Source organism: Rissa tridactyla, chromosome 18 (genome assembly GCF_028500815.1).
Source record: "Rissa tridactyla isolate bRisTri1 chromosome 18, bRisTri1.patW.cur.20221130, whole genome shotgun sequence".
Lineage (NCBI taxonomy): Eukaryota > Metazoa > Chordata > Aves > Charadriiformes > Laridae > Rissa > Rissa tridactyla.
This window is the reverse complement of record NC_071483.1, coordinates 8,671,499-8,684,321: the sequence shown is the minus strand read 5'-3', so window position 1 is coordinate 8,684,321 and position 12,823 is coordinate 8,671,499. Positions and strand designations below refer to the sequence as shown.

The following is a 12,823-nucleotide window of genomic DNA, read 5'->3' as shown; positions in this document are numbered from 1 at the left end:
AAGTCACTGAAAAAAGGTCCTCCTTTTATTTATGGCCTGCTTTAATCCACCCTTTTGGGTCTGACAGCATTGCAAAAGCATCTCTCTGAGCAGTAGCGAGAGAAGTATCTTCACCCAGATAAAGCACAGACGCTCCTCAGAACAGAAGTCATCAGAAGGCAAGCCTACACGCACAACGACAAAGAAAAATCTTCATTAGGCTTACAGGCCTTGCTAAACAGCTAGCATGCTACTGGGGGAAGGACTTGCAGGGTAAGAGATAAAAACGGCTAGTAACATGCCAGACTGTCTCTACCAGCAAGCAACGTAACTCTCAAGAGCACCTCTTCTCCCTAGTGCTTAAAAACATGCTTTCTCAGTATGTGATTTTTTAACTGTTCTGATCAACACCACTTGTACGCTTTGCAACAAAGAAATCATCCCTGTGGCTGGCACTGAAAGCAGCGCCTCGAAACATCCTGACTGACAGACTGGACTACGATTTCTGGATTTTCAGTCTCCACCAAGATAAGTATCAATGATCTCATTTCCAACGGGTGTATCACCATTTCTTGATTGAGCTAGTTCAGTAGGCCAAAAAGGTCACGGAACAAGTGGCACAGTGAAGGGCAAGGTTTAAAAGGCGCTCAAACGTTTTCTCTAAAACGCTACGTTTGCACAGTGTGGAAGACATTCCAGTCGACAGATGGACAGACGTCGGCTGTGAGGCCATATGACTTCCTTTGGAGTTAGCGGGAGTTTGTTTTGAAGACATCGCATCGTGGCATTACTAAAACTGTCAAGTGCATGCTGTAACACTGAACTCAAGCAAGTTCTGAGCTCCAGAGACAGTCTTAGAAGAGCATTCTTCTTCCTTAAAACTATTCACCTAAGAACAGTTGAGAGTCCCATTTTTGGTTTTGTACTTGTTTGCCTTTTGCCTGATAAGCAGAATAGCACATTCTCCAAGGGTTTTTGAGACAGAATATTACAGGGCAGGAAGGAGTACTCAAGAAACCTGTGCTCTGGAGTTTACCGTTCTACCAGGATATTGTGAGAACATCTATGATAAGAAATCCAGATCAAATTACAAGGAGGCAAGTTTAAATGCACTATTCTTGAGTACGGGCTTTTTGAAGGGAATTCTGCCCCCACAGAACACGCCTCTAGAGTAAGCGTGGAAGAGAACATCCCTCCACCCCCTTTGTAAAATAGGTCCCAACCACCCCTTTTGCCTTCCCGGCATCTTTAAAAGCATCATCGCATATTTTTCCACTGATCTTTAAAATCCTGTTTACTTTGACCTCATATCAGCTTTGCTTCTATTACTAGACTTCCATTATGAAAAGTAACAGTTACTGAACTGTAAAAGCTTGGAGTACTCGGAAAAATCTGAACAAGTAGGCCGTCTTCACTCAAGCTTCACTTTGCTCTTTCCAAGATCGTTTCAACATTTTGTCAGGACTGCTGCACAGACAAAGGTATAAAATGCAATACTGTATGTCCACATATAGGAATTCCAAAAATCCCACTTCGCAGAGGTCACAGAGGGTGATGTGGAGGCCGTCGAAGGTGACTGTATCGTAGTTCAGCTTGGAGAAGAACTTGAAATGGACACAAGACACGGTCGGGGCCAGGCGGTGCCTGCTACGCAATGGCGTCTAGCACAGTAGATGGCGTCACGGCCTCCACACCGCATCAGGGCCCACGGCGGTGTGGGGAAGGGCCCACTGAGGGGCCGGGGACAGCAGCGCAGGCTGAGGGCGAGCGGGCCGGCAGTGCTCAGAGGCTCTGGCTCTCTGCCACGGCCAGGCCCCACAGCCTCAGGCAGGCTCGGCTGGCGGAGGCCTCAGGAATGCCCCGGCTCCCAGCCCCACAAGGTCTCCAGCCTGCAGCTGTCAGTGACGGAGCTGGGCCGTGGCGGCGGCGCCAGCCCGGCTCCTCCTGGCAGCCCGGGCGGTGGGTGGGCGAGGGGCAGCGGCCCCCGTGCTGGGGGGGAGATAAGATACATAAGATCATAAGATACATCATATCATACATCATAAGATACAAAACCAGTATCTTATGAAACACAACAAATTTATTCCATGAACTGGGTGCGGAGAGCTCGGGGCTGGCACCAGCTGGGGCTTTGCTGGGAAAAGCCAGGCGAGAGTGACCCTGACATGCCACACGCGTACCTCGAGACGGGATCTGGCAACCCGTCCCTCTGCCCAGCGCCGCCACGGGATGCAGAAAGCAGCGCTGCTGGCCCTGGTGTGGTCCTGAGCCGTGTCTCAGCAGACCAGTCTTTAACCAGCAGGCCTAAAAAGAGGAAAAATTGCCCACGTTTCAGCCATGCTCAAGTGTTTGCAGGCAGTAAGGTTTTTTGAGCTGCCTGCTGGTGCCGCTCCTGCGGAACGCTCAGGAACCAGGGCGGCTGGCTGCCTGTACCTGCAGGCGGTGGAGTGTGCGCAGTAACAGACTCCCACCGTGGTATCAGCCTTGTTGGCCCTCCCCCGATTCTTACCCATACACCCTCAACCCTATGGCACCATCATGAAGCTCTTGACATTCCTAACACTCCCTAACATACAGAGCCACCCCACCTCCTCTCCTTCCTTGCCTCTCCCTTCTGAAGAGTTCGTAGCCACCTAACGCAGCACTCCAGTCGTGCAAGTCATCCCACCACGTTTCCACCATGGCGACTACATCACAGTTTTCCTGCTGCACAATGGCTTCCAGCTTCTCCTCTCTGTTGCCCATGCTGCGTGCATTAGTGTAGAAGCACTCCAGCTGGGCCAGAATAATAGCGAAGAGGTAGAAAAGGAGGAGAATGAAAAGGAGAAATGGAGGGAAAGGAAGCAGAAGGCGGTAATATTGGCAGCTGCTTTTGCACGGGCTCAAGGCTCCTCCCCAGGTTGAGGTTTCCCAAGAGAACGAGGGAGAGGCCGAGGAACAGGAGGGGACTTGGGAACTAGAATCCCACTAGGGAGGGATCAGCGTGCCCTTTGTAAAGAGAAAGGGCACTGGAAAAATGAGTGTCCAAAGGGAAAATCTAATCGGACTCCCGGCCCAGCCACGGCCCCGATACCAGAAGAACTAAGCGGGGCTGTCAACGGGGACTCGGATTGGCGGGGACAGGGGCTTGAGAGAGCGGAATCCCCGTCCGAACGCCTGGTTGAGGTTAAGCAAACTAGTGGCACAAATAACCTTTGCTAAAAACAAAATTAGAGTTCATATTCCACAAAGGAACATCTGGGAAGCGCAAATACATGTATTGCAGGTATTACTGAAGACAATGGGAAACGGAGGAAAAGAAGTACCAATCAACTCTCTTTCTGAGATAGAGGATGCTGTAACCCCTTTTGGATGGGACACCAAGAAGCCTGGAAGGGCTAAAGCGGCCGAGCTGGTAAAAATACAATTGAAGCCCGGAGCTAAACCGGTAAGACGAAACCAGTATCTTATGAAATACAACAAATTTATTCCACGAACTGGCTGCGGAGAGCACAGCCCCGCTGCAGGGATCAGCTTTGCGCTCTCTTCCTCAGCAGGGTTGGCTCCCAAGCAGCAGCGGCTGTGGGAGCCCGCTTGGAGCTGGCGGTGGAGGGCCCTGGAGCTGCATCATCGGTCACCACCTGGAGGACTTATCTTCTTCCTCTTCGCTGAGGGCTGGCAATCCGTGTTCTCCACCAACCGTCTGCGGAGATCGTGGCCCTGCCGCAGGGACCTGCTTTGCTCTCTTGGCCTCGGCAGGGTTTTCTCCCGAGCAGCCCTGGATGCAGGAGGCATCTGGGAGCGGGCGTTGGAGGGCCCCGCAGCTGCAGCATCCCTGGGAGGGCGGTCACAACTTGGAGGACTACTTCTCCTCCTCCTCCCTCTTGAGGGGTCGTAGTCCATGGTGACCACGCACCACCTGCACACATCAGTGCCCCCCTGTGGAGATCTGCTCCGAGCCCTCTCCCTGCCACCGCTCCTCTGGCAGCGGGAAGAGGGGATGAATCTCTGCTTCTCTTTCTTCTCTTCCTGCACCTTCTGCGGCACAGGGTCACGTGGCTGACAGGGCACCTGGCAGTCACGTTGCCTTCTGCCTGGCCAGCCTGCAGATGCCACCTGTGCACCGGCCCACCTTCGCTGGCTGGTGCTGGCTTTTGTGGAGCAGCTGCTGTCCTCTGGAGAGCCCTCCGTGCCCAGCGCCATGTCCTGCAAAGAGAGCTGTGAAAAGGTCCTGCCCTTTCCTCCTGCTCTGAAAGGAGCAGAACAGTGAGGAAACCCCAGAAGCTCTGTGAGGGGACAGCTAAGGACGTCCCAAAGGTTCTCCTAGAGAGCTGCAAGGGCAGAAGGGCCAAAGGCGGACAAATGGGATGGACCTAGGTGGGCTGCTTGGGGAGAGCACAGCGTCGTGGCTGTGAGGGAAGCTGCAATGTGGGAGGGAAAACAGAGCAATGCCAAGATCCTGGAAAGAAATCCACTGCCCGTCTGCTTCCCTGACCCACCTCCCCAGAGCTACCTTAGTCCTGCAATGCAGACCTTGTGGTCCCACAGAACCCACCTGCTTGCTGCCGGCTGCCCCCTGACTGATGAAGGAATGGGCATGGGATGGTGCTGGTGAGGAAGGAGCACTTTCTTCAGTTTTCAAAGAAGAAGCCCTTTCTTCAGTTTTCAAAGAGGAGCTCCTGGAGGAAAAAAAAAAAAAAAAAGGGATGTTCGCTTAGGGCTGTTCTTGCTGCCTTCTGTGGAGGTCAGTTGTTTTCATGGAGCTGTTTCTATGACAGACAGAAGACATAACCAAGACTAAAAATGGGAAATTTGATTGGGGTCTTCCCACCAGGTCAGCCCCCACGGGAGCAAGACCTCGTCTTTGTAGCCCCTACAGTCTCCATTGCATAGCATTAGAGAATCATCACATGGTTTGGGTTAGAAGGCATCTTCAATACCATCTCGTTCTATCTCCCCTGCCATGGGCAGGGACACCTGCCACTAGATCAGGTTGCTCAAAGCCCCATCCAACCTGGCCTTGAACACCCCCAGGGACAGGGCATCCACGGCTTTGCCGGGCATCCTCTTCCAGTGTCTCACCACCCCCACGGTAAAGAATTTCTTCCTCGTATCTAACCTAAATCTTCCCTCTTTCAGGTTAAAACCGTTACCCCTCGCCCTATCACTACACTCCGCGATAGAGTCCCTCCCCATCGTTCCTGTAGGCCCCCTTTAAGTCCTCTTCTCGACATTAGCCAGCTTCAGAGAGCAGACAAGTAGCACTTTACACCAGGCCAGCAGCCTAAAGGCCAGCAAGAAAAGGTAAGGACTGACGTGGGGTAGTTCAGATTTGACAGCACCAAAGGATGCAGGTAGTAATTGTCTCCTGTGACAGAAAGAGAAACTCTGAGGAGGATGAGAAGAAAAAGAGCAAAAGCATGAAAGGGAAACGTATTCTAAACACAGGCTAGCACTTGTTATTACCTGACATAGAACAGTAAATAGGCTTGCTGCCTGAGAACTGTGTCGGTGTCATCAAGAACCACAGAGGAATCATCCATCTGGTACCACCGTCCATCGCTGGCCTGTCAAGAAAGGCGTCGATATCTGGAGATGAACTGCGTGGTTTCTCCACACCAGCACAGGCAGAAAACTACCGAACCAAGGGTATGCAGAACCAAATCCAGCCCAGCCCCTCAGGAGACCTTCTCCCCCAAAACCTTGCCTGCCAGTAACACTGACATGGAAGTTTGTCGTCCCCAGGCTACAGTTTTCCCTTGTTAGGAAGGAAGTTGCTCTTTACCTTTGTGTAGCAGAAATAGTGCCCCACATGACAGCTGCCACCGCTGTGCACCAGCACAGCATATAAGGAGTAGAGGAGCGGTTCTCCAGCCGTCTGAGACACGTACGGGCGAAGATCCAAGCACTCGGGATACTTCACAGCCTACAGAGACACCAAGAGGCGTAAGAAATGATCCCCGGATTTTCTCTAAAGCAACATGTATGGCTTGGGCGGCAGGAAACTGTTCTCGGCCAAAGCAGCTCCATCGCAGCAGAGTACATGCTTGTCTTCCCACAGGAACTCTCCTCTCTCCAGAAGGGAACACACAAAACTCAACAGGGAACACTTGTGAAAGAGCGCACTGCTTTCCAGGAAGAGAAAGTTGCACTCCAGTCGCGTACACACCTTTCTGATCTTCCTGCCAGTGAAGTCTCCAAACCTTTTCAGACACAGCGTGAGAACCTTGGGCACACGATGGAACGTAAACCTCTTGGAGGCGGCAACCATCTTGTCACACCTTGAAACCAAGCACAGAGACACATGCTGGAAGGCGCCCTTGAAAGGCACCCTTTTTTCCCCCCCCCCGAAAGCCAGACAGCCTTTCACGTCTCACGCATCCTTACGCTATTTGAAGACTATTCAGTGCCATAATACTATATTTTTAAAAAGGGCTGTCTTATTATTGTGTATGCAACCTACGGGAAAAGCTAGCTTATGCTCCACCACATGCAAAACCTCAAGGCAGGATCTACTGTTAACATGTCCTTAGTAATCGTCTTACTGTCTGCATTTAAAGCAGTTGTTGCCATCCAGCTGCTCAGGTTTCACAAAGTCCTCCAGAGCTGCGGTGACAGATGCGGCTGCCTGGAGGAGGGAGAGAGGAGAGCACTGAGCTGCGGGAAACGCCCTTGCCCAAACACTTACGCAAAATCTCCGGTAGCTGACGCTGAGGAGACCCACCATGAACCCGCAAGCAGCGTCCAGAGGGAGGCAGAAAGAGGGCAGTACTATGCCGAGCACTTCCCTCCATTCCCAGGGATTCCCGGGGCCATCCAGAGCTACCTCCCTGTGGCACCACTCAGTCCAGCTACCCATGGGGAGCAGGGTCATCAAGAGTGAAAACAATACAACCCGTCAGCCGAGGAGCCAGACTGGGGTTGAGGGAGGGCAAAGGGAAGAAGGAGGAGAGTACGTCAAGGGTGCAGAGAGGATAATTTGTACTTGTGCAGCTTCAAGGCAGCACCTGCAGGGAGACCGCTGCCATGGCCTCCCCAGCAGGAGACCGCCCATTCCCCTGCAACCCACCACCAAGGTCTCTTGTGTTGGCTTTTAAGCCAACTGTGTTTGTCTGGAAAGCTACAGGGACCTTGGGGCGTCCTGAAGCACAGTTACAAACCCTCTTACTTTTATATCCAAAGGAACATCCAGGAAGGCCTCGTAGGAATCGGAAACCGCTCTGCAGCTCAAGCAGGTGACTGGAACGCAAATGGAAACGCTCAGCGACAGGGGAAGGGGACTGTGCCGCTTTACGCTCGTCACAGCTGCTCCGCCATGCACACCAACAGCTGTTTACGACAGGCAGACAGAAGGGCACAGACAATCCCAAGGAGAGCAAGAGTTGTGGAAAAGTACCTCTGGATCTCAGGAAGCCCCCAAATATTTGATGGATGACGGTAGTTGCTTCGGAAGAGATGTCCAGGCTGGAGAGAAATGGTAAGGCAGAGAGTTACGCCCTCCAAGACGTTTGTCTTTGTCTGAAAACCCTGGCCGTGGGCTTTCCTTGATGGGACTCTGTCGGGGAGCCCAAAGGGCTCGGGAACATTGCAAAGGTCATTTGCTTGTGCTTACTCGCTGCTGCCATGCAGACAAGCTCTCTGCATGGCATCGACAGTACAACGTAAGAAGTCGTGGGCATCTTCCTGCATGCCATGCTCAAAATGTTCTCCTATGCCTAAGAGAGAAGAAGTTAGTAGTTCTCTCCTACCAGAAGGGACAAACACACATAAAAGCACCTGCAATGACTTACGTCTGAGGACATTGACCACAGCCCAGGGCTGGATGGCACTGGCTGAGGAATGCAGGACCCGCTTCACGTGTGCCTCCATTATGCACATCATGCAGAAACCTTGCTGACGACCTGAAGAGGGAGGGACGGAGGGAGGGTAGGGGGGAAACAAGCTTCTCAGGTGTGCAAGGTATCCATAGCAACAGGAAACCTAACAAAGATCTTGAAGTTGGAAGAACAGTCTCCACTGCTCTTCTCGCAAGCTGTCGACGTCCCAACAAGCCCGGGATGCCTTAACGCACAGAAAACCTTCTTCAGAGGGATGCCCAACTGACAGAAGTTTTCTGTGCAACACGCAAAGGGAGTTTTTAACTTGCAGAAATAGGGAACGAGACCCGTGGCGAGAAAGAGGCGCCCTTCTGAAGATGAAACCACCCAGATGTGAGAAGCGGTTTCTAGGCTTGAGTGTTCAAAGAACACCCACTCAGGGGGTTTACACAGAAGGGCTGCTTTTCTCCCAAATCAAATCCCAGAGTCTGGGAATCCTTGGGAAGTGCCCAAGAGATGTGCAAGGACATGGTCCCAAAAGTACTCACACGACTGACTGTGCTCACGAGAGAGCAGGTAGTTGGCCAGAGGAGGGGTGTACGTCAGGCACTGCAGCACGGAGTTGAGGAAGCACGTATTGCCCAGGTTGTCGAGTCCCGCTCCAGCTCTCTGTCTTTGCTGCCAGTCCATGCAAATCTTCGCCGTGGGAAAGAGGATCCTTTGTGGCAGGGCCATTCCCTCGGCAGTGACTGCAGGGCAATGACATTTGAGAAGTGATGAGACCATAGTGGTGCGCAAAAGCCTATTTTAAAAGTTGAGTTCTGTACAGGAGCACCCAGGACAACCAGCTCTAACCTCCAACACAGAAACATTGGGGGAAGCCTCAGACTGCACTGCCACCCCCTGCTTACCCATCCCAGCACATGCTAAAGAAACAACAACTAGCAAATAGGAACTCTACCCATAGGGCATATCTGGAGAGCCTATCAAGGTGTAATAGCTCATCCTACCGCTCCCAAGGGAGAGACCAGCCTATACTTTGATCCCGTGTCTAGCTACCACATGATCTGTCCTAAAGCTCAAAGCATACTTACCTTTGCAAGAGGATGGCAGGTGAGGAGAAGTGGGCAGTAAACGATCAATGGTTGGAAAAAAAGTAGCCAAGCAAGTGGCAAAGGAAGGAGCCGAGTTATCCCGAAGGCCAGCTCAGCCCAACTAGCTTTCCCTGGCACGCTCTTCAGGATGCCAAGCCCTGGCCAGGTGAGCTCACAAGCAGCGGGCGGGTGCCGCATCACTGCCCCTTTGTGACAGGGGCCACACCCGGACGCACGGGGACGCACTGCGGCCCCGCAGCCGCCACAGCCCAGGCACCTCCTGCAGCCACCAGCCAGCAGCTGTTGGGCTGCCCCGGGCACTGCTGGCCAAGGGCTGCTCGTCTGCCCGCGGAGCTCCCGCCTCTGCCTGGAGCCGCACCGGCCCCAGCAATAAAAACGTACCCAGGGCTGCCAGCGAGCCCCTTCACAGCTTTGGCTGGCACATTCGGGGGGCTGAGGGCTTCTTTTCCACTCTTGACAGACACAGGACTGCGTCTGTGAGACTCGTGCAGCAAAGCACCTGCTGTCTTACAGGTTCCTTTCCAATGAATTTTATCTACCCCCCAAGACACAGCCACAGGCTGACTCTCAACTAGCGCGACCAAAAAAACACCTTGAGCAACTGCGCTGGGTGCCCCTTGGGTGGCTGCCAGGCGCCCACCCAGCTGCTCTCCCACCCTGCACCTCCAAAACCCGTTTCTGGCTGGCTTTTTAGCATCTGGTTTAACCCCTCGACCCCCCAGGAGGGCAGCGAGTAGTGCTTCTGACCCAACGAGGCAGCTGGTTGCTATTCCTGCCCGCCTTGAGCTCGCCAGTTGGGCCCCTGCACCGCCTGGGTCCTCTAGTTTTCCCCACTCTTGCTCAGGGCACTGAGTTCCTCCTGCTCAGCTCGGGGCGGTTACTTTTCCTCCTGCTCCACTCAGGGAGGCTTTCTTCTTTACACCCTTCACTTGGGGCATCCACTTTGGCCTCAGCCTTGCTTGGGTGGCTTCTTTTCATCATGTCCCTCTCAGGACAGCTGGTGTTTCCTCTCTCTTGCCTGCGGAAGCTCATTTTGCCCTTTCCCTATATCAGAGAAATTTAGGAAATTTAGGGAGATTTACTCTTGCCCTGCTAGAGGTGGCTCCGTGGCTCTGCCAAAATCGGGGTGGCTCGCTTTGCTCCTGCCCCACTTGGGCACTGAGTTTTCTCCCTGGTCTGCTCAAGGGATCTCGTTCTGCCCCTGCCCCCACCCCACGCAGACCTACCATGATTGCCCCGGCCACTGCAGGACTCCTGTGACCCCACGAAACCACCAGCCAAGAGTAAGTACAAACCGCGGAACAGCCCTTCGTCTCCCAGAGCTCCTCCTTTACAAAGGCACAAATCTGCTGTTTCTGCCGCAAGGGAAATCCCGGCTCTGCAGGAGGGGTCGTGTTGGTGGCCTCTCTCCTCTCCTCTCCTCCCCTCTCCCTAAGGAGAGGCTAAAGGCTCTGCAAAGTTGCAGCTTGGAATTGCTCTCTGCTCCCTCAGTCTGTGCCTGTTGCTTTAATGGGAGGGGGGTTTCGTCCATTGGTGGGTTTTTTTTCTTCCTCTGTTGCAGAAATAGCACCCATGATGGCCAAGGCTATCAAAGATTTCAAAACCAGGTTCTCTCGGTAATGAGCTTGCCGTGCAGGCCTGGGACGTTCCCTCTCTGTGGCACTGGAGGAGGAGAAGGTCCCCAAACAGCCCTTTTCTTTGGACTCTGGGGAGGCTGCAGCTTTGTCATCTGTCAAAAGAAGCGGGTACAGAATCTCCCGACACAAAAACCTGGGAAGTCTTGGCACCGGTGGAGAGTGGAAGATCCAGAGACCAGTTACGGTTTAACCTCTCAATAAAGTATAAAATGGTTTTCATGAGTATTTTGCCCCTTGTCGGTTTTGCCCTCATCAAGGTACATTCCCCCCTAACAGCAATGCTGTGGGCAATACCCACACCCGAGTATGCGGCTGTAGGGTTCATTAAGGGGCAGCCGAGCAGCGCCCAAGATTGGTCTTGGGCCTCAGCCCGCCCTTTGCTCAAGGCTCCACTGGGGCCTGAACACCAGGCCAGACTCCCCTTCCCTCCTCTCTGGTTGAAAGACGTGGTTGGAATGAGAGAAACGGAGAAAAAGAAAGCAAGCCACAGAAAGCAGCAGCCTACAGGGCTTCTCTGGAGCCCTCCCAGGAGCGCTTTCCCCAGCAAGGTTTGCCCCGGTCGGTGCGCATAGACAGCTCCGCCGGCTCGGGCTTTGGCAGCCATGGAACCAGCAGCAGAGCTGCTCCAGAGCTGCCACCAACAACAGCCTCCACTACCGGCACCTTCTCCCAGACAGCCAAGGCCTAGGGCAGCCAACATGGCTTGCGGCAGGACAGTCCCTCCCCTTTACCACCCGGACGCACCCCTGAGCGCTAACAGAGAGCCCGGCTCCCTCGGCACATGGCCTGGCTCTGCCCAGCCCCGTCCTCCGCTGGCACCACCTCTGGGTGAGCTCCCTTTCAAGGCAGACATGACCCACAGGCCCAAACGCTCACCACAGAATCACACAACGGTGGGGGTTGGAAGGGCCCTCTGGAGATCATCTCATCCAACATCCAACCGCCTGCCAGAGCAGGGTCACCCAGAGCAGGTGGCACAGGAACGCATCCAGGCGGCTTTGGAATGTCTCCAGAGACGCAGCCTCCACCACCTCTCTGGGCAGCCTGTGCCGGGGCTCTGCCGCCCTCACAGCAAAGAAGTTCCTCCTCATGTTTAGGTGGAAGTGCCTATGCTCCAGTTTGTGCCCGTTACCCCTTGTCCCGTCGCTGGGCACCACTGAAAAGAGCCTGGCCCCATCCTCCTGACACCCCCCCTTTCAGTATTTAGAAGCGTTGATAAGGTCCCCCCTCAGTCATCTTTTTTCCAGACTGAAAAGAACCAAATCCCTCAGCCTTTCTGCATAAGAGAGCTGTTCCAGTCCCCTCATCATTTCCAGTCTTTGGGTTTCTTGCCGTCTCCTTTTGAAACATTGATCAGTGATGTGAAAGAATCATATTTGCCCCGTGTCGTGTACAACTCCGTAGTGCCTTGCTGAAAGGTGTCAAGCAGTAATACTTTCTGGGGTTGAAAATAGGGCTGCTGGCACAGACGTGTACGAGTGTGGGGATTCCTGCTCCGCGCCCCGTTGCTGTTCCTGATTGATTCTAAAAAATCAAAGTTTTGGTGCAAGATGAGAATCTGGCCCAGGTTCTCCGGCGCCAGGATGGCTCGACGATGCTCCAGGACGCTCTGGCCGGTGGCAAAGGCCTGCTCGGGCGAGACGGCGGTGGCCGGGATGGGCAGGTACTGCCAGCTCAGCCGCCCCCGCCGTTCCCCCTCCGCCCACCTCTTCTCTCCATCCCCTGGCCCACACGGCGGAGGAGCAGGCGAGGGGGGCATGGGGGGTTACACGGAGTTCCCCCCAAAAGAGGCGGGTCACGGCCCCAAAATCTCTGGAAGTTGGGCGGGGGCTGTGGTGGTTAAAAAACATTAAAGATCCCTGTGACTCTGGGTATGAGGCACTGAAATAGTGAACAAGCTCTTCTTTTTATAGCTATTGAAAAATAATATTCATTCCTGTATCTAGAAGGAGATCAAAATAAAAAGCGCTCTCTCTAAGGGTGCTCTGATTCTCTACGCTGTCAAGGAGCTTAGACTAGGAAAAGAGCTGGAGAAGCTGTACTTATAAAGAGCTATTCCAGCGTCAGAATATATGTCTAAGCAGAGAGCCAGTCTAAGGGACTTGGGACGTGAAGGACTTGGAGGCCAGGAAACACACTCCGTGCCCTTGTTGGGATGCACTCAAGAGTGCTGAGGGAGCTGGCGGAAGTCATTGCTGGGCCGCTCTCCATCATCTTTGAAAGGTCCTGGAGAACAGGCGAGGTGCCTGAGGACTGGAGGAAAGCCAACGTCACTCCAGTCTTCAAAAAAGGCAAG

General features: G+C 53.6%; 1 protein-coding gene across 1 annotated transcript; it reads right to left on the bottom strand.

The window, feature by feature from the left end:
* Positions 1-5,172: 5,172 nt before the first annotated feature.
* LOC128919035 (ubiquitin carboxyl-terminal hydrolase 42-like) lies at positions 5,173-8,510 on the bottom strand. The gene is made up of 10 exons (XM_054223982.1): positions 8,324-8,510; positions 7,749-7,859; positions 7,571-7,673; positions 7,355-7,422; positions 7,127-7,197; positions 6,504-6,586; positions 6,128-6,239; positions 5,744-5,884; positions 5,425-5,525; positions 5,173-5,326 (listed from the first exon to the last, which is right to left on the bottom strand). The coding sequence occupies exons 1-10, from the start codon at positions 8,508-8,510 to the stop codon at positions 5,173-5,175; spliced, it is 1,131 nt and encodes a 376-aa protein (XP_054079957.1).
* Positions 8,511-12,823: the final 4,313 nt, after the last annotated feature.

Bases quoted from the DNA above. Each gene is read 5' to 3' on its own strand.
- LOC128919035 (XM_054223982.1), bottom strand. From the start codon at position 8,510: ATGGCCCTGCCACAAAGGATCCTCTTTCCCACGGCGAAGATTTGCATG. The intron at 7,423-7,570 runs GTAAGCACAAGC...ATTTCTCTCCAG, and splicing joins TGTCTGCATGGCAGCAGCGA to CCTGGACATCTCTTCCGAAG. The intron at 5,327-5,424 runs GTAATAACAAGT...TTTCTGTCACAG, and splicing joins TATTTACTGTTCTATGTCAG to GAGACAATTACTACCTGCAT.